At 38.1% G+C, this 22,724-nt stretch overlaps 2 protein-coding genes across 5 annotated transcripts in view; one reads left to right on the top strand and one right to left on the bottom strand.

Moving 5' to 3' along the window:
* Positions 1-723: 723 nt before the first annotated feature.
* On the bottom strand, positions 724-18,028 carry SOCS4 (suppressor of cytokine signaling 4). Its single transcript, XM_012451010.2, has 3 exons — positions 17,745-18,028; positions 12,805-12,932; positions 724-3,762 (listed from the first exon to the last, which is right to left on the bottom strand). The coding sequence occupies exon 3, from the start codon at positions 3,668-3,670 to the stop codon at positions 2,348-2,350; it is 1,323 nt and encodes a 440-aa protein (XP_012306433.1). The 5' UTR covers positions 3,671-3,762; positions 12,805-12,932; positions 17,745-18,028; the 3' UTR covers positions 724-2,347.
* Positions 18,029-18,137: 109 nt separating this feature from the next.
* Positions 18,138-22,724, top strand: part of WDHD1 (WD repeat and HMG-box DNA binding protein 1) — an 80,071-nt gene continuing 75,484 nt past the window's right edge. For 3 of the 4 annotated variants that reach the window (XM_064365884.1, XM_064365885.1, XM_064365882.1), the window contains exons 1-2: positions 18,138-18,195; positions 18,422-18,514. In XM_064365884.1, coding sequence (XP_064221954.1) covers positions 18,438-18,514 — 77 coding nt within the window. In that variant the 5' untranslated portion in view covers positions 18,138-18,195; positions 18,422-18,437. Of the gene's footprint in view, positions 18,196-18,363; positions 18,515-22,724 lie in introns of all 4 variants that reach the window. The other variant, XM_064365883.1, reaches the window with a different exon arrangement.

Here is a 22,724-nt window from a genome sequence, read left to right as displayed (position 1 = left end):
CCAAAGGAAAAATAAAAATCATTTCAAAGTTAATGAATCTCTTCCCTGCTCTGTTAGGCCATCTACTTCAAGGCTACATATGTGGCAGTATTTTTAAGTGTTAACAGCTGTTAATACCTTGAAGTTGAAAAAATAAAAAAGCCAGAGAAAACATATCACAAGCAATCAGTTTGAATTATATGAAAAGGTACTTAGATCTTGACTTTCATATAAATACTAATTTTAACACTATAAAAGACAACATAATTATATATCATTTTTCTTTATAAAACTACCCCTTAACAGAATATTTGTAAGCTAATCATCCCTTAGGTTTTTCTGTACTGATAAAAAGTTATTTTTAAAAGAAAAATATTTAAAATAATTGTTTCACAGAAACAGAAAGTCTTATCAAATTCTGATAAAAAACTATAATCATGGGTAGTCTACCACACTATTTTGTTTCACCAAAGATGGATATTTAGGAAGTGTTATATTGGTTAATAAGATAAGCTTCTCAGTGATCTACAAAAGCGCCACAATAAAGATGAGGTAGTATGAGACTTCTCTAACATTGGAAAAGGTAAACATCATCTTTACAAGAGATATTTATCCTGACACTGGTGTTATGATAACCTGAGCCTCATCACTGCTGAGAGAGGTGCAATTTTTGTAGCTACATCTCATTGAGACTAAGACAAGCTTGAGATCACTGAGGAAAAATAAATGATAGAAGATAATGGCAATAGAGATTTTCCTTGTTTAATTTTGTAATAATTACTAAAAATTTATTTTAAAGCTATTTTGGAAAAATGTCATCTTCATCTTAACAGCAGAACTGCCAGATAGGGAAATGCTATTCACGTAAAAGCAACAATAATGAAGAAACATTGTTCTAACTTGGAAGTTTATGAGTCCAATTTCTTTCAATCCAGGTAGAAGCAGTTTCCTAATATAGCTAAACTAGCATCAAGAAATCAATTACCATATTAAAAATGCCAATTTGTACAAAGGGTTAGACAGCTCACCAGAAGAAAAATTGTCTACATTTATTATTCATTGATTCTTTAAAAAAAGAAGTTAGATAGGATACCACTCCATTTATTTTTACTAGTTACCCTGGGTTAAAGATGTTTCTAAAAATGTTACCCTGTTTCTGGGACAGTAAATTTAAAAGATCACCCCTTTTGTCCAGTACTGTGTTGTATGGCGTAAGTCATGTAGCTATCAAATGGCTTTCCTTTTTCTTGAAGCCACATTAAAGACGTAAGTTAATTCTGAAGATGGGGTAATTATTTGGAACTTGTAAACCAAAAACAATATTAAGCTTCCTGAATACTCAGCTCCATGTTTATTTCTTGAATCTTTATAAAAGTTCAACTTAAAATAATAAAAAACTACTTAGGTACTCTTTGATTACTAGTGGAAATTTGCAGCTGCTTATAGACTGTGGAATTTCCCCAAAGTAATAGCTGAGTTTCTATAAAAGGGCTAAATAGAAGTAACAGTTCATAAGCTAATACAGAAAAACCCCATAATTGCTTTAGCACTTTAGTAACTACGAGCTACTAATAGTGTTATCACTATTTTCAAAGCTTCCAGTGAGAAAGGAACAAGATTTATGTTTTGAAGATGGTTTAACTCTTCTAGGTTGAGGAGAAAGACCTATTCAGGAATGACAAATGATCCAGCCATATTGCAGAAGAGTAAGTGCACCTTGAGAATGTTATGTTTTCATTTGGTTCTCATCAACCAGATTAATCAAATTTAGTAATCCTGCTTTAGAGTTAATATTTAAAATGAAAACACATCAAGTTTGACTTGGTTTTGTTACCTTTAATATCCCTAATGGTAAGTTATAAAAGTCAATAACATTAGTATGGATGGTGAATTACAACATTCAGCTTTACTGAAGAATGTCAAACTCAGTGAAAAGGGGGACGGGGAAGTATATTTTATATATAATACTAATGGCATAGATCAAAAAAATATTTCACATGTAGGAAAAAACATAAGATTACCTTTGAAGAAAAGTATGAAATACAGAATATTCAAATGTGTTTGCAATGCCTACCAAATTTCAAATATGCCTGGATCATGTATAAATTCAGGAAAGAAAAAATTTAAGTATACAATCTACACGGTAAAAACAAAAACCAAACACCTGGTTAAAAAATATCTATTTAGGCTCTAGTGTATATAACCTTAAACAATTAGTGTATCATTAAAAAAATGGATTTAGAAGTAAAATTTAGGGCAGAGATTTCTCTGGACACCACTGCCTTCGTAGAAAAAGTCAAAGTGGCATAAGAAAAATAAAATATTAAATGAAAATATATGTTATCATTCCCATATTCCTATCCTGTTACTAGCACTGTTGTTCTGGTGCATCAATCCTGAGTACTCTAACTTTTGATTTATAATGATATTCCTTCAGATATAATTTCATAGAAGAAGGAATTGGAAGGGCATCGATGCCATCATAAGTTGTACAGTTACAAATAACTGTTCTGCATATATGCTGCAGGGAAAAAGGAAAAGTCCGAATTAAAGGAGTGGATAGAAGTGGTTCAAAGAACATACAGGCGCTTGGGTCCTTATAATGTTCTAGGAGCCCAGTAATGTCAGGAGAATGGAAGACACAGGGATCATGTGCATCAAAGCTAAAGTTGTGATTCCACTGTTCAATTCTAGCATGAAGAGAACGACTATAGCGTCTAAAACTAACAGAGAATAAATAGTCTTCCTGTGCTGAATCTCGAAGTAAAAAGGTACCCTCTGGTTTTCCTTCCAGTAGTGCTTCGGCTGCGTATTTATCCATCACTCCCCAGTAACATGGATTGTTATTGATCTGAAGGAGGTCTGGTACAAGACAGTGGACATAATCAATCTGTGTGTGGTATTTAGGAGGTGTTTCCAACTGCAGGATTTCATCATCTAATTCCCATTTGGGTTTGTTTCTTTTTCTGGAACTTGTGCAAAGTGTTAGAATTTCATCATCGGAATCCATATCACTATCTTCTATACTGTTATTTGAAACCAGGTTCATCACAGAGCTAGTCATAGGACCTTCTCTACACGAAACGTTGTTGGTGGTTATGACACAGGGCTGAACATTGGTATGTGAGAAACAGTTTATATTTTCTTCCACATTGCGTTGTTTTAGCTGACCATCCCTCAATTCAGTCTGAGACAAGTCTGTGCTTACCCATTCATCTGATTTGGAATTTATAGGAGCAGTGTGTCGTTTAATAAAATGCCACCTAAAGGCTAAATCTGATCGGGGTGGGAAAGGACACTTATCTAACATGAGTTCACTGATATGAATTTTCCTTTTAGATGGAAGCCCGGAAGAGTGCCGACTACTACAATTCTTTATTGGAAAACACTGCCCCACAGCATCCTGCAGTTTCTGTTTAAGAGATCGGCCTAAAAATCTATGCCCACAGGAATGATCTAAGTCCAACTCAATGGATGAACAGCTGTGTTTCCTTTCTTGGTTCCTTAAAGAAACTTCAGTTTTCTCTGTATCATTCACTGTTTCAGCATCTGAACAACTCTCACTCTTTTTTGACCAAGACAACTTCTTTCCACTCCACACATAACCATCTTTTCTGTCAGCACTTCTGCTCCGACTAGTTTTGGGCCTTACATCTACATTTTTACTAATATTTTCATTATTTTCTGCCATTTTAACAAATTATCCACAAATTCTAATGTTATAAATACTGCTTTTTCTATTTTTCCAACAGGAAGTTTCTTCTGGGCACTTTCTGGATGTATCTAAAGAAAAAAAAAAGCCATTAACCATTTGTCATCTACCTTGTCTAGTTTACATATTAAGCTTTCAATTAGACACAAGAGGAAAAAGCATGGTTAGTACATGAAAAAGTTTGTTCCCACTTAAATAAAATGCTATATAATATATATGATAACTTAATAGTGCCATAGAGTGAAGAGAGTTCCTTTCTCATAGCTAATAATTTTCAGTGTGACACAGAAAAAGCCAAGCCTCCTCTATCAACCATAATAAATGTGCAAATGTTAATAGTTTCTAGTCTTGAAGTATATCTTATGCTTATCTCTCCTTACCACAGTTTCCTTATTTCACAGCAGATCAGTGAATTCTTTGTAGGAGACAGACACAAATCTATGAGCTGGTGTTTGAGAACTACTACCCTACATAGTTCCTTCACCTTCTCCATATTTCCTTCCCTACTGATTAAAATATGAACAATTTTAAGTTGTAAAGCTGTAAGAATTTATTAAATAAACAATCACCACTGAACAACAGAAATGCCCAGTAAGCATTTCCAGTGCAGTGTTTTAAACTCACTTCAATAACTGGTCAACTTTACTATTAGTTTAGGCAATTTTTAGAAAATATAAAATTGGATAAAAATTTGCCATTTTAAACACATATGCCTTTGTATTTTTGATCATTTGAAAACAAGCAGATAAATTTCTGTAAGGCACTGCCTTTCCTCTGAAGTTGGTAAAACATACTAGAATTTGCAATGTAAAATACCGAGTTTCATGAAGACTAATAATGATTGTTTGTAAATGAAATTTACTTAAGTATTCTTATGTGGAATAAGATTTAGGATTGGGTGGGCACGGTGGCTCACACTTGTAATCATGGCACTTTGGGAGGCCGAGGCAGGTGGATCATGAGGTCAGGAAATCGAGACCATCCTGGTAACACTGTGAAACCCCACCTCTATTAAAAAAAATTTTTTTTAAAGGGGGGGAAAAAAAAGAAATACAAAAATTAGCCAAGCATTGTGGCAGGAGCCTGTAATCCCAGCTACTCAACTCAGGAAGCCAAGGCAGGAGAACTGCTTGACCCAGGAGGCCGAGTTGCAGTGGGCTGAGATGGTGCCACTGCACTCTAGACTAGGTGACAGAGCAAGACTCCGGTCTGGGTGTGGGGGGAGAAAAAAAGAGATTTAGGCCAGGAACTGGGGAAAGGGGTCCTATAATCTCAATTTTTTTGCAAATGAAACATAAATTTTGTAACTAAAAAAAAAAAAAAATCCAGTCATACTCAACAGTCTGATATGATTAAGTTTGATTATGTCAGAGGAAAATTTTAAAAATCCCAACAGTCAAGTAAATGTCTACAGACACTTGAATCAATTTTCAAAGTAGTAGGATTTGAAACAAGTATCTGTATTGGAAAATATGACTGGCAAGTGCTTAAAAGTGTGAACTAATAATAAAGACTTGCCATATAAAGAACTCTATTTCTAAGGCTGGGTGCAGTGGCTCACATCTGTATTCTCAGCATTTTGGGAGGCTGAGGCGGGTCGACTGCCTGAGCTAAGGAGTTTGAGACTAGCCTGGGCAATGTGGCAAAACCCCGTCTCTAACAAAAATACAAAGAAATTAGCTGGGTGTGGTGGCACACACCTGTGGTCTCAGCTACTCGGGAGCCTAAGGTGGGAGGATTGCATCAGCTTGGGAGGCAGAGGTTGCAGTGAGCTGTGATTGTGCCACTGCACTCCTGTCTGAATGACAGAGTGAGACCCCAGTTCCAAAAAAAAAAACACCATCTGGTGATTATAGCTATTACAGTCAGTCCTCCATATCCATGGGTTCTCCATCCTCGGATTCAACCAATTGTAGATTGAAAATGTTCAAGGAAAAAAAAACCTAATAAATTAAAAGCAATATAGTATAACAACTCTTTATATAACATTTATATTGTATTAGGTATGATAAGTAATCTAGAAATGATTAAAAGTATTTGGGAGGACGGGGTAGGTTATGTGCTAATATTATTCCATTTTATTTTAAGGGATTTGAGCATCCATGGACTTTGGTATCTGCAGGGGTCCTAGAACCAATCTCCATGGATATGGAGGAACACCTGTATTTTGATTTAATATGCTCAGTGATATATAACCATTTAAGATCTTTAGGGAAAAATATTTCTTATCTAATTTTGAAAGAAACTTCATCACTTAGCATAGCCAAGATTGTATTCAACTGCATGCTTTGGCTGTTCATTGACTAAATTCCACTGAACACAAACTAGAAGCAACAAGGTGGGCTGAAGAATATCAAGAGTCATTTATTAAAGTTTGAAATGCTTGGCGCTCTTATTTACTAAATGAACTTCACTTCTGAGTGTGACCTCTAATCTTGTCTCTTTGCTACCTCTAAATTGTGACATGTCTTCCTTCTCTTCCTTCACTTTCACATGAGAGCTAAGCTCTCTGTGTCCTTGACGACATTCCCACCTTTACCAAGGCCTTACTTCAATTTCTCTCTCAAACTTCTTGCTACCTTCAAAAGCAACCAAGTCTCCTTATAAAATCTTTCAGTGATTATAATGCTTTCTTAGTCATAACTGTTACCATTTCATTAAATTTATTTATTTATTTTTTAAGATGGTCTCTATCGCCCAGGCTGGAGTGCAGTGGTGCGATCACAGCTCACTGCAGCCTTGACCTCCCAGACTCAAGTCTTTCTCCTGCCTCAGCCTTTGGAGCAGCAGGGACTGCAAACACGTGCCACCATGCAAGACTAATTAAAAATTTTTATTTTGTAGAGACAGAGTCTCCCTCGGTTGCCCAGGCTGGTCTTCAACTCTTGGGTTCAAGTGAAAGTTCTGGGATTATAGGTGTGAGCCACTGAGCCTGGCCCTAAATTTCTCAATGAGTAGTGTAACTTGATTTCCCCTCAAGCTGAAAACAGCTTTTTGGTTTTTTCTCATTATAAAACAAAAATTACCCCAGTCAGAAAATGGCAGAGTGAAAATCTTTTTGCCCCTCCTTCTCTCAGAAGTCAGTCCAATCAACAAGAAAATATGAGAAATAAAATCACAAACCTCTTCTTCAATGAAATGAACAGATATCTATAACCAAAGTCATAAAATAGAAGTACAGAAAATGAATGAACAATAACTGATTCAGCAGCAGAGATACAGGAGGCATCAGGCACAGAGGTAACACAGATAAGACGCAAGTCAACAGAGCAGGTAAAGTTCAGGACCCACAGGCACTGGATGCTACCGAAAGTGTGGGTGGAGAACAGGGTGCAACATGGGAGATAAGGTGACATTCTGCCTAAGAGCAGGTAGATTTCTGTTCTTATCCCACATCTAGAGCAAATTGGACACTTATTATTTGGAGAAACTGAACCAGATGGGCTTGGGACTTTAAATAGCAGAAACAGCGAGGGTAGAGAAGAAGATCGGGCCTAAACAACAGCAACAAATTAAAAGTTCCTTGCTCTCTTCTGCCATCCAGCTCCCAGAACTCCAGGAGCTAGATTTACACCTCTCTAATAGAAGAGTGAAAGACACTCTTCTGGAAAAGAGAATGGCCAAAGAGAAAAGACTTATCAAAGCTGACAGCTGGGAATCCTCCAATATAAAGTTGGAAGACCACCCAAGCATGCAGTGAAGCACACATGTCCACAGGCCCTGCCTACTCACACACAGCTTCCAGGAAGCATAGTTGTACACTCTAAACTAGGAAAGAACACTCATGGGTCATCAGACTTGATATAGTTTGCCTGTGTACCCACCCAAATCTCACTTTAAATTGCAATAATCCCTATGTGTCAAAGGCAGGGCCAGGTGGAGATAACTGAATCATTAAGGCAGTTTCCCCCATACTGTTCTCATGGTAGTAAGTCTCATGAGATCTGATGGTTTTATAAATGGGAGTTCCCCTGCACAAGCTCTCTTGCCTGCTGCCATGTAAGATGTGACTTTGCTCCTCATTCACCTTCTGCCATGATTGTGAGGCCTCCCCAGCCATGTGGAACTGTGAGTCAAATCTCTTTCCTTTATAAATTACCCATTCTTGGTTATGTCTTTATTAGCAGCATGAGAACAGACTAATATGACTTTTGAGGAAAGTTTCTAACATATATGAAATAACAAAATATACAGAAGTTGGAGAAAACAACTATGGAAAGAGCAGAAACTAAAACTGACTTCTTTCAAGTCAAGAGAAGATATTACAACTATGAATAAGTAAGATGCTATAAAAAGGAGGTGGGGCTGGGGCAGTGGCTCACGCCTGTACTCCCAGCACTTTGGGAGACTGAGGTGGGCGGATCACCTGAGATCAGGAGTTTGAGACCAGCCTGGCCAACATAGTGAAACCCTATCTCTACTAAAAATACAAAAATTAGCTGGGCGTGGTCGTGGTGCTTGTAATCCCAGCGACTTGGGAGGCTGAGGCAGGAGAATTGCTTGAACCCAGAAGGCAGAGGTTCCAGTGAGCTGGGATTGCATCCCAGTACTCCAGTCCGGGTAATAAGATCCAAATTCCTTCTAAAATAAATAAATAAATAAACAAATAAAAGGAGGGGCGAATAACTAGAATAAGATTTTTTTTTTGGAAATTAAAAATATGATTGCTGAAATAATTTTTTTTTTTTGAGACAGAGTCTCGCTCTGTCCCCTAGGCTGCAGTGCAGTGGTGCAATCTCGGCTCACCGCAACCTCCGCCTCCTGGGTTCAAGCAATTCTCTGCCTCAGCCTCCTGAGTAGCTGAGATTACAGGTGCCCACCACCATGTCCAGCTAATATTTTTAGTAGAGACGGGGTTTCACCATGTTAGCCAGGCTGGTCTTGAACTCCTGACCTTGTGATCCACCCACCTCGGCCTCCCAAAGTGCTAGGATTATATATGTGAGCCACTGCAAGCAGCCATAATTTTTTTTTTCTTGAGACAGGGTCTCACTTTGTTACCCACCCTGGAGTGCAGTGGCATGATCTCAGCCCACTGCAACCTGTTTCCCAGGGCTCAAGTGATCCTCCCACCTCAGCCTTCCAAGTAGCTGGGACTACAGGCACATGCCACCATGCCTGGCTAATTTTTGTATTTTTTTGTAGAGATGGAGTCTTGCCATGTTGCCTAGGCTGGTATCAAACTCCTGGGCTTAAGCAATCTGCCCACTTCTCCCAAAGGGCAGGGATTTCAGGCGTGAGCCACTGTACCTGGTGTGAAATAAAATATTTAATAGAAAAGTTGGTGGGTATGCTTAGGAACTGATACAGGAAATAGGAAAAAATGGTGAAGTAGACAGAAAAGACAAGAGCATTAGAAATTAATACAGGCATTTCATAGAAAATAACAAAATGGATGGGAGAAATTATCAAATAAACTATATTAGAAAATTTCCCATGACTAAAGGACAGGTACCTCCATACTGAAAGAGCCCACTCAATATCAAAGTACATTATTCTAATTTTAGAAGCCTAGAGATAAAGAGGAAATACTAAGTCTTTCTGAGAGGGAAAATTTATGCTCACCATGGAAAACCCAAACCAGGCATAAAGTTTCAACAAAAAAGCAAATATATCCATAATCCCATCCCCTAGCAGTAACCACTTTAACATTCTCAGTATCTCTATACATGTATATGGATGGCAAGGATGCATTTCCACAGCATAGTGACGGCAGGCATTAGAAACATGGTTGAGTCCAATTACTGTTTTATACTAGCCATATAACCTTGAAACATCAGTTCATTCATATGTAAAATTGAGGTACTAATGCCATCTATTTCATTGGGCTGTTCGGGATTACATAACATAATGCATGTATTCAGCTCAGGTCCTAAATGTGTTAAGTACTCAATATATGTTAACATATATGTTCATTTTTTTCTTTTAAAAAAAGAAACAAAGACTATATATGTTGTTTTGTTAAAGCACCTAAGCCAGTTTTCTTCATAAGAAATCACAGAATACTTCTGTCTCTAGCCCAATGTTACTACAAAGTAAAGAGATTTTTGTGAGCAAATATAATTTTCAGGAGGAAAACTAATGTTTCAAAGTGAAAAAGGAACCACATGTCAGATAGAGGTGAAACTCAACAGACCATGAAGTTACAGAATGATTTGATGTCTTCGCCCAAAGAACAAGTTTACATGCAAAACAGGTTTTCTTTTGCAAGGCTTACCAACTTGTATGTCACAGGTACCAGTCAATCAAATGTGTCTGGATTTTAGGTTAACCGTTTTTACGTATGCTAATGCTACAGATGTCCATAAAATAAAGTAAAAAATATCACTGCCCTAGTTGAGTTTTCCACACATTTACCTGTACTTAATTAATGCAGGCTGGGTGCTGTGACTCACACCTGTAATCCCAGCACTTTAGGAGGTCGAGGTGGGTGGATCACCTGAGGTCAGGAGTTCGAGACCAGCCTGGCCAACATGGCAAAACCCCATCTCTACTAAAAATACGAAAATTAGCCAGGCATGGTGGCACATACCTGTAGTCCCAGCTACTTGGGAGGCTGAGGCAGGAGAATGGCTTGAACCTGGGAGGCTGCCGTTGCAGTGAGCCAAGATCGCGCCATTGCACTCCAGCCTGGGTGACAGAGTCAGACTTCGTCTCGAGGGAAAAAAAAAAGGAGTTAATGCAATAAAAACTTCTGATTAGTTACTGTTTTGTATCTATCTCAGAATTAGAGCTTTATGTAAATTTCACATAGCTGTTCTTTTGCTAGAAAACTGTAAGTTCATGCTCAAGAAATCCTACTTTTATAAAATGTTATTTTTTGCTCTATCAATAGAGCAAAATGTCATTCAGAATGTCATCAGATGTTTTAGTCTTCAAAGTCAGAAGAAAATTTTTCTATTTATATTTGTCTAAAAATTACAAAAACTAATATTAGTACTGAATATGGTTGATGATGTTACCATCATGCATTGTCAGACGGACATTTGTCTGTGCTGTTCCTAAGAGAAGAATGGGAGTTCCAAAAAGCTTACAAGTTATGGCACCCAGCCCTCTCCATTTCTTTATTAACTTTCAGTGTACTGTTTATATCTTTTTGTTTGTTTGTTAGTTTTCGAGACACCCAGACTGGAGTGCAATGGTACAGTCTTGGCTCACTGCAACCTCTGCCTCCGAGGTTCAAGTGATTCTCCTGCCTCAGCCTCCCCAGTAGCTGGAATTACTGACATGCCACCACACCCAGCTAATTTTTGTATTTTCAGTAGAGACAGGGTTTCACCATGTTGGTCAGGTTGGTCTCAAACTCTTTAACCTCAAATGATCTGCCTGCCTCCGCCTCCCAAAGTGCTGGGATTATAGGCATGAGCCACCATGCCTGGCCTCACCATGTTGTCCAGGCTGGTCTCGAACCCCTGGCCTCAAGTGATCTGCCTGCCTCAGCCTCCCAAAGTGCTGGGATTATAGACGTGGGCCACTGTGTCTGGCTCTTTGTTTTTTTTTTTGGAGATAGAGTCTCGCTCTTATCACCCAGGCTGGAGTGGAGTGGCATGATCTCAACTCACTGCAACCTCCACCTCCTGGGTTCAAGAGATTATCCTGGCTAATTTTTTGTATTTTTAGTAGAGATGGGGTTTCGCTGTGTTAGCCAGGATGGTCTCGATCTCCAGACCTTGTGATCCGCCTGCCTTAGCTTCCCAAAGTGCTGGGATTACAGGCATGAGCCACTGTGCCTGGTCGTTATATATTTTTCTTTTACAAAATATCAGACTTCCAAATTTCGTAACCATTACTGAAATAACAAGTGGCTCTCAGAAGCTACTTCGCAGATAGATATATTTTTAAAAAACACATGCATTTAATCATATACTTTTTGGCATATATAAAAGCTTAATAATTACTAAGAAAGTAACTGCTTAAAAATAACCCTATGCTATGGAGAGATCTTGTTAGAAAAAAGATATTCAGAATTTCTTTCACTAGTATTTGATTCTGTTATTAAAAAAATGAGAGATATATCAAACTTTCATATACTTAAAAGAGAATTTTCTAATCTCTTCCAGAAGCTTCTTTGAACCAAAATTCTAAAATAGAAAAAAAATCATATTTCTTTCAATAAAAATAACTATTAATTTTAGTGAGTGAAAAATTATTTTTATTGTTATAAAGACTAAAGATCAGTATTTTGAAAATGTGCTTTGGAATTTTGTCCATACATGTAAAATCTGAATGCAAAAAACAGTGTAGCATTCTTAATCTGAACGAGTTGTTCCAGATAGCCTATCATTAATTCTTAAAATTTTATGAAAACTTTGCATAAGTGAAGTACAAGAGGATATGACAAGATGGCTTCACCAATAATTTTATGTGACACAAAAATCAAAGGTGATAGTTTGAAAGATGCTGACAAATCAAAGATCTTTGATTGTAGCTACAAAAATCCTTTTTAAAAAGAAGGTGAAAGAATCACTTGGGAAAAGGCTGCTTTGGCTTGATTCAATAATTAATTTTTTATGAAGGCAGCTATGTGACATTGCCCTGGGGAGTACAGAATGACATCTTTTTTTTTTTTTAAAGTCATATTTCTTAATGAGCAAAAAGCAAATATCTAAAAAGCAAGTTTACATAAAAGCCTTCTCAAGAAAACAAGTTTCTAGATTCTGCCACTATTTGGTCCCAGATTCTACCACAAATTACAATGACAATGATAACAGAATGAGTGCCCATTACGTCAATTTTCACTACAAAATATTTAAATAATATTTAGTAATACTGACTAAGGCTGAAAAGGTGATTTTAATTCAAGATTTCTACAGAAAACAATTAAAATCCAATAATTAAAAGGATAAGCTTCCTTTATCTGGAAATTCATTAGTATTCTCTATGATATTGGATAACAGCATTATTGCATATATTAATTATTCATTGAACTACTTATGTCTACAATGCTGACATACATCTAAGACCACAATTAATGTAAATACTACACTGAAATAAATTTGATCTTATAAAGACTAATTCAGTACACTACATTAATAATGCACAAATATATTGTTAATATGGTAGTAATTAAGCCTGAGGATTTTCCCTACCAAATTCATGATTCCAAAGTTTACCTGCCATCATGTGCCCAAAAACTCCTTGAAAGCATTCTGATCATAGTCCGTGTATTTGAGTTGGATTCTGTAGAAACATTTAGGCTCCACAAACGGAAGTCAATGGATAGCAGACAACAGATGAACTCCTTGGAATGTTAAGAAAAAAATGTGAAAATGGGTTTATTTGTATGAAAAAATATCTGACTAAAAAACAAATGTTTTTCTCATTACAAAAGCAATACAGTTTCATTTTCCAGTAAATACTTTAAAGTATCTCCTTTTTTCATGCTACTGAGCCAGGGCTCATGGGACTTAATGGCAATTTTCTAAAAACGAATCATCAATTTAGTAGCACTGCACCCTCCTTTCCCTTTCTCCCCACTTTTTCCACTTTCTTTCCTAAGTATAGTTTGCTTATGTCACTTTTGCCCACCTGTACTCTTGTGGACACTAGTTCTGAAAGATGTTAACACATATTCTGGAGAAAAAAAGCTTCTCTTGTCAAGTAAGTTTGGGAAATGCTTCTTCTCTCAAAGATTACAGTGCATATTGAGCAAGCGTTCCCAAGAGATCCCTCAGTAAAGAAATCTGCATAAGCCATAGCTTCCTGTCTTTACTTTGCCACAAATCCTTTTGTGGAACAAATTTTGGGGAAACATTAATGGGCTTATCTGTTAACATGAGTGTACATTTCCCTAAGCTTTAGCTAAAGATAAGGAGAGATGTCTAGGAACCCTTATCACTGAAGAGGATAATCTAGAGTGAAGAAAGCAGAAAACTATGAGCTGGCAGTACCCGAACTTCTAAAAGTAGAAGGAAGATTAACAGAATTTAAGAAATAGAATATTTAAGATATAGTACTGTAACACTTTATGGAATAAATTAGATTGAACAGATTTTTTCTTCTAATCTGTAATTTTCTATGATAAAAACAATATATGCTCATTGTATAATATATGGGCCAGTCAGAAAAGTTTAAAAAGGAGGGGAAAACAGCTATAATTCCATTACTTAAAAGTAGGCAATTTTGACATTTTGGCCTATTTCTTGTTCTTTTTTCTCATAAGGTCAATAAAGCATAAAGAGAAAATTTGGAAGTTTTAAAGATCTGTAAAAAATTAACAGCCTATACTGTTTTTCACTATGCTATGTTTAAAAATAAGCATGGTGAAGATGAAATAGTGTGAGCTGCTAAATTGTCAAATATGGGCTAAAATTCAGACTTTGCACTCACTAGGTATGTTACCTGCTTAAAAAAAAAAATCTAATTTAGCTTAAGTTCTCCCACTGTAAAATCTGGATAATGCCAGCTACTTCATGTTTTTACTGCCAAGAATAAAATGTATGAAAATAACATACACTGAACTTAATGAAAACAAACATTGGCCGCTTCCTAATATTACTCAGACTTTTCCATGATTAAAAATGAGAGATGGGAAAGTAACAAAATTAAGAAAAAGGAGAAGGGAAACAAAGACTACATGTAAGGCTAAAAATTCTGCATAAAAATGTGCCTCAGAAATATGAAGTCAAGGAAGCTCAAGCATTTCTGAAATATCACGAAGCACCATATTATTCCTGATGTTAAATATATTCTTTTAAAAAGTTTTAAATTCTTTAACAGAAAAATTGTAGCCTTTAAAAAGCTAACTTAGTAAGTAGATTTAAATAGAAAAGAGGCAAAGATTTTACAAAATTTTATTATATTCTCTTCACTGCTTTATAACAATTACATATGCTTACATTTAAAGTTGGGTAACAAGTTTTACCTACAAATCAGTAAAAGGTGACCTCTAGGCTGGGCATGGTGGCTCATGCCTGTAATCCCAGCACTTTGGGAGGCCAAGGCAGGTGGATCATGAGGTCAAGAGATCAGGGCCATCCCGTAGTCCCAGCTACTTGGGAGGCTGAGGCAGGAGAATCACTTGAATCCAGGAGGCGGAGGTTGCAGTGAGCCGAGATAGCACCACTGCACTCTGGCCTGGCAACAGAGTGAGACTCCATCTCAAAAAAAAGGTGACTTTAGACATTATGTTTTTGTTTTTTTTTTCTTTTATTTATTTATTTTTGTTTTTTTAAAGACGGGGTTTCACCATGTTGGTAAGGCTGGTCTTGAACTCCCAACCTCAGGTGATCTGCCCGCCTTGGCCTCCAAAGTGCTTGGATTACAGGCGTGAGCCACCATGCCTGGCCGACATTATGTTTTACTACATTCTAAGTTTTGTGGCAACAACTATGATTTCAAGAATCAGTGTGGTAGACTACCTTGGACTAGGTGAAAGACCTGGGTTCTATTTCTAGCTCTGACATTGCAAAGGTGTGTGAGATAAATCACAACTTTTCTGCCTTAGTTTTTCTATCTATAAAACACTGATTATCTCATCTTGCTGTAGTAGTTTTTCTATCTATAAAACACTGATTATCTCATCTTGCTGTAGTAAGGATCTAGTGTTAATGTAATATAAGAATCAAATACTGGCTGTCTTTTAGCCAGGGGAACTGGGTAGCTGGGCGTATGAGTAGGAGGGGGACTTTTACTGTATTGCCTTTTATGTCATATGAAGTTTACATACAGACAAGTACTATTTACCAAATAAATAATACTTTACCCCAAAATTATTAAATAGGCTAGTAAGTTTCAGGACACATTCAGAAATACAAAAATCTTAGCATTTCTAAAGTGCCTTCAATGTTTCTTTTTTAATATTTTGGTCTCCTTGGCTATTGTTACACTCTTCCAGCCTTACCTTTCACAAGATTAATCACTTTTGCACCAAGTACATATTTTAATAGAAAATTATTTTTAAAACTCCTTCCATAAGCCAATATTGGTATATCCTCTTAGATAAGCTCTGTAAGATCATATGATTTTATATAGGTAATACTATCATTGGTAGAATGGCAAATGTACCCATGTTTTCTCACTCAATTGCCCTTGACACCAACAAAATTAGTGAGCCTAAGGGTAGTATAAGTGGTTACAACACAGCAAAGCTAACCATCGTTGCAATTCAATCTGTGACTTTGGCATCATTTTTAGTCAGTTCAAATAGCCACCCACACCTATGAGATAAGCATTGTTAATGATAAATAACTCTATTTGGAAAATTTTCGACACTCATATCAGTGACATGGCTACACTGAGTTCTTTTTTAAAAACTGTATTATTTTAACTAACTAGACAAGTTTGCTAATATTTAAGTTACACATCCTTCATTACTGCACAATCATCTTGTCCATATTGTTTGAATGTCTAGTTGCCTCCGCAAGACCATAAATTCACTGAAGGTATTACCGTTTGTCGGCATTTGACTGAAACAAATGCAACTGTGAAAACATTATACTAGCAACAGCAAGAATACATTTTTTTAACATTTGAAAAATCTACTGGATAATTATTTAAACAAATTCCACTCTAAACAAAAACCACTAAATACCCACCCAAAGTACCCCTTTAATAACATGAGACATTAATAACAATTACTTTTATACATCTATGAGTATCTCCTATATACTCTAACAATGCAATGGAGATAGGTGTCATCTGCATTTTAGAGATGAGGAATTCGATTTTCAGTAAAGGAACATATTCAAGGTCACATAAGTGATAGGTAGAATTAAAACCTAGGACTGTAGAACTCGGAGGCTCAAGCTCTTATTATACATGTGAAATCTGCAAAGAAAATTGTTCTTTAACCTATGAATCAAATGGTTTGATTGATAGAAAAAGACAGATGTGCGGACACCAATCATAATCTTAAAGTCACATGGATATTATAGATATTACAGTGAAGGCATTTTGTAGCTATAACTTGTGCTAATTTGGAGATTCTTCTTATGCTGAGCTCTGAATAGTACTAACCAGAAATCTCACCATGCTTTATTCAACATAGAGTTGAATATTATATGAGTTCATCTTGAATTCCATGTAGTCTAACCAATGACAGCAAGTTACTTGAACAAAACATTTATAAACGGGTCTATCCAAAAAAAAAATGATCTCCAAAGAAAAATTAGGTCACTCAGAAAGCATCATCTCAGGTAACATTGCTCTTTCGGGAAATCACCGGTGGGTTATTTTTCCACAAATCCTAAGTTCTTTTTAAGCCAGTCATTCTTCCCCTTCATTCATATACAAACCTCTGCGTCTAGCAAGGCTATCTGGAGCTCTAGTACTAAAAACAACACCTCACACAATGCCATCGAAGGTAAGAACACGACGGTTGCCTGTGTGTTTGCAACTTTTCACAATGGAACTAAATTGAAAAAAAAAATAGGGAAACCTCTTCAACTGAAGAAAACATCTCACTTAGGTCATCAACTAAATGTGATCGGTACTGGAAGGTATAATAAAAACACTGAAAAATTCTCAAAGATAAGTACGAACGAAAGAATATCATTCTGAAGGTTTTCATCAGAGGTTGGTGTACCAATCTGGAGAATATGAAGATACAAGAAAATAATAAACTTAAACTTAGTGGCCAAGACTCTAGCAGATATTGCATGGATCAAATGTAAGCAATCAACGCAGTTAAGTTATAACTCTTCTTTTGGTTCTAAACATTCACTTCAGTAAACTTTAGGTAGGCTCTGAATAGAGAACACAAATTACTTTCTTCAAAAGGGATATATAGAATCGCAAGGAATAAACATTAATGTATATACCCCATACCTTCAGGGACCAAGAGTAACCAACCGGAACTGAAATTAAGTCATTCCTCCTTTATCGCTACAGAAGCGACAAGGTGAGGGCACGAATTATGCCAAGATTAGAGGCTCGAAAAGATCTCGCCTTCTTCTCCAGAGAAGATGCTCAAAGATCTGTCTGCTAACTGGGCCCCAAAAAGGGACCGGATCCTTTTAGGGATCTGGATATTGTTGCCCGGTAGGAGACCCTGGAGGGCAGGAACAAGACCCCGGCCTACGAGACCAGCAGCGGCCACCCTTCCCCCACTCACCTCCTGGAGCGCAGCTTAACTGGGGTTGCCAGAGTAACTGCTGCTATCACCATCGCCATCACTCAGGGCGCTTGCTTAAGTGGGAAGGGGAGGCCCAACCACTCCGGCACCTCGTGTAGGTCTTACAAAGCAGATGCGTTTCTGCCACCCCCAATCCCGCTTTGGCGTTCTGGTCCCATCCCAGCCGTCACAGTCATCGCCTCAGCCAGGTCCCCGGGCGCCGCCACCACTTCCGTGTTCAGCTACCTCCCTTCCTCCCTTCCTCCCTCACTGCCCAGGAGACCGGCTAATTTCCACGCGGAGGGCGCCGCCGCTGACGTCACCACTCCGCGACCTCTGTCGGGACCTGCGTTGGGAGTGGGCGGGTCGGCGCAGGCGCGTTCTGGTGAGCGAGCTGAAGCGCGGGAAGCGGCTATTGAGGAACCGGAGTCGCGGAGGCTCGGTCACCCGGGTGAGTCCCTACTCTGGCTGCCCTCTCCTGCCAAGGAGATGCGTGTTCTCTTCCCGGCTTATTGTCTGACAGACCCTCCGCCTTATCCTGCTGGTGTCACTCGGGAGGGGGAAACCGGGCTGCGGAGAGCGTGCCCTGGAGGAGACTAAGCTGTCTTCCGATCCCCAGCCTCGCGGCTTTTCTCTCATTTCAGATAAAAAGACTGGCTTTTATAAAACATTTTCAGGTAGATAAAGGAAAAGATGCCGGCCACACGGAAGCCAATGAGATATGGACATACAGAGGGACACACGGAGGTCTGTTTTGATGATTCTGGAAGGTAAGGTCTTTGAAAAACAGAACGTTTCAGGTGCAAATGTTAAAACATTTATCCGTAAACATTATATATGCAGTCGGCCGAAAATGACTCATGTGGATAGAGAGAAATAATGTTGAAATCTAAAATGGCACGCATATTTCTTTAGATTTATTGTTTGATTCGGACCGTCATGGTAATTTTAGTATATTAACAAAGTTATAAATCATACTTCCAGAGGATGAAAAGGTGCGAGCTTCTCCCCACATATTTTCCCTTTCTCTGCGCCTCACATTATTAATTTTGTCAGATCACAGAATACTGCCTATTTGTCAAGTTCGGTGGCCTGTTCTGTTTGGAATTGTATCCTTCCATGGCATTAGTGATTTAGCTATTTCCTTTTTTTTTTCCTTCTAACTTTTTGACTGCTTTAAAAAAAAAACACCACATTTTTCTCTGCTTGATTCCTAAACTGTAATATTTTCCTATGGTTATTCTGGTCCCTTTTACTCTTTGCAAGTCCCATTCTTAGGCAGTACTGCTTGATTGCACGGCTTTCATTGTCATTCCTATGTTGATTGATTCATTGAAAAAATATTTGTGTGTCTTTTTTTGCTGGGTACTAGAGATAGAATAGAGCGAACCAGGCTGGGCATGGCGGCTCACACCTGTAATCCCAGCACTTTGGGAGGCCAAGGTAGGTGGATTCCTTGAGGTCAGGAGTTGGAGACCAGTCTGGCCAACATAGTGAAACCCCGTCTTACTAAAAATACAAAAAAATTAGCTGGGCATGGTGGCGTGCGCCTGTAATCTCAGCTACTTGGGAGGCTGAGGCAGGGGAATTGCTTGAACCAGAGAAGTGGAGGCTGCAGTGAGCTGAGATCATGCCACTGCACTCCAGCCTGGGTGACAGAGTGAGGATTCCGTCTCAAAAAAAAAAAAAAAATAGAGTGAACCAGGCTTTTTTTCCTCTATCAAGCTTAAGGTCTTTTTGGATTGACAGGCATTGAGCACAAATTAGTAACAAAAATAAATGTGTATTTAGAAATAGTAATATATGCAGTCATAAACATGTATGAGGAGAAGGTCATCTAAGTTAAAGGAGTCATGGAAGGCTTCTTTGAGGAGGTGTTTCTTGAGAGGCCATCTGAAGACTGATTAGGCAGTAAGCAGTATAAAGAGATGAGTGGTGGTGGCGGTAGGGTAGTGAGTGATGGCATATTCTGCAGAGGCAACACCGTGTGTAAAGGCCCAAAAGGGCCAGGGATCATGGTATGCCCAAACAACTGAAAGAAAACTAGCCTTGCTAAATTGTAGAGAGTGATGCAGAGTTTGATGAGAGATGAATCTGTGAAGGTAGACCATAATGTCCTATCCAAGACCTTCTGGATTTTATTAAGGAGTCTTGTTTTATCCTAAAAGCACTGAGAAGGTATTAAAGACTTGAAGCAGAGAGATGTGATCAGATTAGTTTTTGAGAAAATGCATGGAGGATGAATTGGCAGAGGAGGACTCTTGGATGCAGAAAGACTGTTAGAAGATACCTGTATTAGTTTGGGTAAGTGTGATGGAAGCTTGGACTAGAGTAAACATGGTTGTTTAGAAAAGAGGATACATTCAGGAAATATTTAAAAAGATAAAGTCAACAGGATGGATCAGATATTAAGGCTGGAGAAAGAGGCGTCAGGGATAACGTCTACGTTTATGGATGTTACAGTTGAGAAAGTGATGCTTCCATTTGCAAGTAACAGCAACACTTGAAGAAGGGCATATTTCAGAGGTAGAACTGTGGGTGGAGATTGAGTTTACATTTGATATGATTATTGTAGGATTTCTCTGAGATACTCAACTAGAGGGGTAAAGTAGACAGTAGGATAAATGGGTCTCAAGCCTAGAGAAAAATGTGAGCTAGAGATAGAAATATACAGTTGACCCTTAAACAACATGAATTTGAACTGTGTATGTCCACTTATTCATGGATTTTTTTCAATATACATATTAGAAAATTTTTTTGCAATTTCTAGTAATTTGAAAAAACTAGCAGACGAACCACGTAGCCTATAAATGTGGAAAAATTAAGAAAAAAATATGTCATGAGTGTATAAAGTATTTGTAGATATTAGTGCATTTTATCATTTTTTTTTTGAGACCGAGTTTCGATCTTGTTACCCAGGCTGGAGTGCAATGGCGCAATCTCGGCTCACCGCAACCTCCACCTCCTGGGTTCAGGCAATTCTCCTGCCTCAGCCTCCTGAGTAGCTGGGATTACAGGCCCGTGCCACCATGCCCAGCTAATTTTTTGTATTTTTAGTAGAGACGGGGTCTCACCATGTTGACCAGGATGGTCTTGATCTCTTGACCTCGTGATCCACCCTCCTCTGCCTCCCAAAGTGCTGGGATTACAGGCATGAGCCACCGCACCCGGCCCTATTTTATCATTTCTTACGATAAAATATACACAAATGTATTATAGAAAGTTAAAATGTATTAAAACTTACACAAACATTTCCAGACCATCTGCAGTCAAGAGATATAAACAAACATAAAGATGCAGTGTCAAATCATAACTGCATAAAATTAACTGCAGTATGCACTGTATTACTAATAATTTCATAGTCACCTCCTGTTGCTGTTTTAGTAAGCTTAAGTGTATCTACTTAAAACACTGTATGATGCTGATATAGATGTTGTATCTGCTAGAAACATTGTATGATGTCGTATCTGCTAAAAACACTGTATGATGCTTATGAGCAGTTTGTCTCTCCAGTAAAGTGCCTATCCCAGTAAAAAGACATCTCTGTTGTCTTTTCATCATGTTTAGTACGATACCGTAAACCTTGAGTAACATCATGAGAATCATATGAAGTGTCACTAGTGATGCTGGACATACTCCCAAGAAGCAGAGAAAAGTCATGACATTAAGAGAGAAAATTGAATTGCTTGATATGTCCCGTAGATTGAGGTCTGCAACTGCAGTTGCTCACTATTTCAGGATAAATGAATCCAGTGTAAGGACCACTGTGAAAAGGAAATTTGAGACACTTACTTCAGCTATGCCAGCAGGCATGAAAACCTTCCACCTTTTGTGAAATAACTCTTGTATTGAAAATGCAGCTTTTATGTGGGTATAGGATTGCAATAGAAAGGCATAGCCATAGACTCTAATGTGGTTCCAGAAAAAGTGAAGTCATTATATATGACAACTCAAAAGTAAAAGGAAGGTGAAGGATCTAAGCCTGGAAAGTTTAATACCAGCAGAGGATGGTTTGATAATATCTGAAAGAGATTTGGCTTAGAAAATGTCAAGATGGCTAGGCATGGTGGCTCACGCCTGTAATCACAGCACTTTGGGAGGCCAAGGTGGGTGGATTACCTGAGGTCAGGAGTTCGAGACCAGCATGGCCAACATGATAAAACCCCGTCTCTACTAAAAATACAAAAAATTAGCCGGGCACAGTGGCAGGCACCTATAATCCCAGCTACTCAGGAGGCTGAGGCAGGAGAATTACTTGAATCTGGGAGGTGGAGGTTGCATTGAGCTGAGATTGCGCCATTGAACTCCAGCCTGGGTAACAAGAGCGAAACTCTATTTCAAAAAAAAAAAAGAAAGAGAAAAGAAAAAAAATCAATATTAACAGTAGAATCAACTTCTGCTGACCAAGATATAGCAGACAGATTTCCAAACACCATTAGGAAAATAATTGAGGAGAAAGGACATCTGCCTGAACAGGTTTTTTGTTTGTTTTGTTTTGTTTTTTTGAGATGGAGTCTGGCTCTGTCTCCCAGGCTGGAATGCAGTGGCGCAATCTTGGCTCACTACAACCTCCACCTCGTGGGTTCAAGTGATTCTCTTACCTTAGCCTCCTGAGTAGCTGGGATTACAGGCGTGCACCACCACACCCAGCTAATTTTTGTATTTTTAGTAGAGACGAGGTTTCACCATGTTGGCCAGGCTGGTGAACAGGTTTTTAATGCAGACAAAAGTGCCCCATTTTGGGGGAAAAATGCCACAAAGGACATTTATTAGTGAGGAAGGGAAGTGAGCACGAAGACTTAAGGCAGGAAGGCTAACTGTAATGTTTTGTGCAAATACAGTCAGGTTTATGATCAGAACTGCCCTTATTTATAAAGCTGCTAACCCCCAAACCTTGAAGGGAAAAGATAAACACCAGCTACCAGTCTCTTAGTTGTATAACAAGAAGACCTAGACAATGAGAACCTTTTTCTCTGGATT

This window comes from Aotus nancymaae, unplaced genomic scaffold (genome assembly GCF_030222135.1).
Source record: "Aotus nancymaae isolate 86718 unplaced genomic scaffold, 86718_ANA_hifiasm-v0.15.2.pri h1tg000062l, whole genome shotgun sequence".
Lineage (NCBI taxonomy): Eukaryota > Metazoa > Chordata > Mammalia > Primates > Aotidae > Aotus > Aotus nancymaae.
This window is presented reverse-complemented; position numbering and strand designations above follow the sequence as displayed.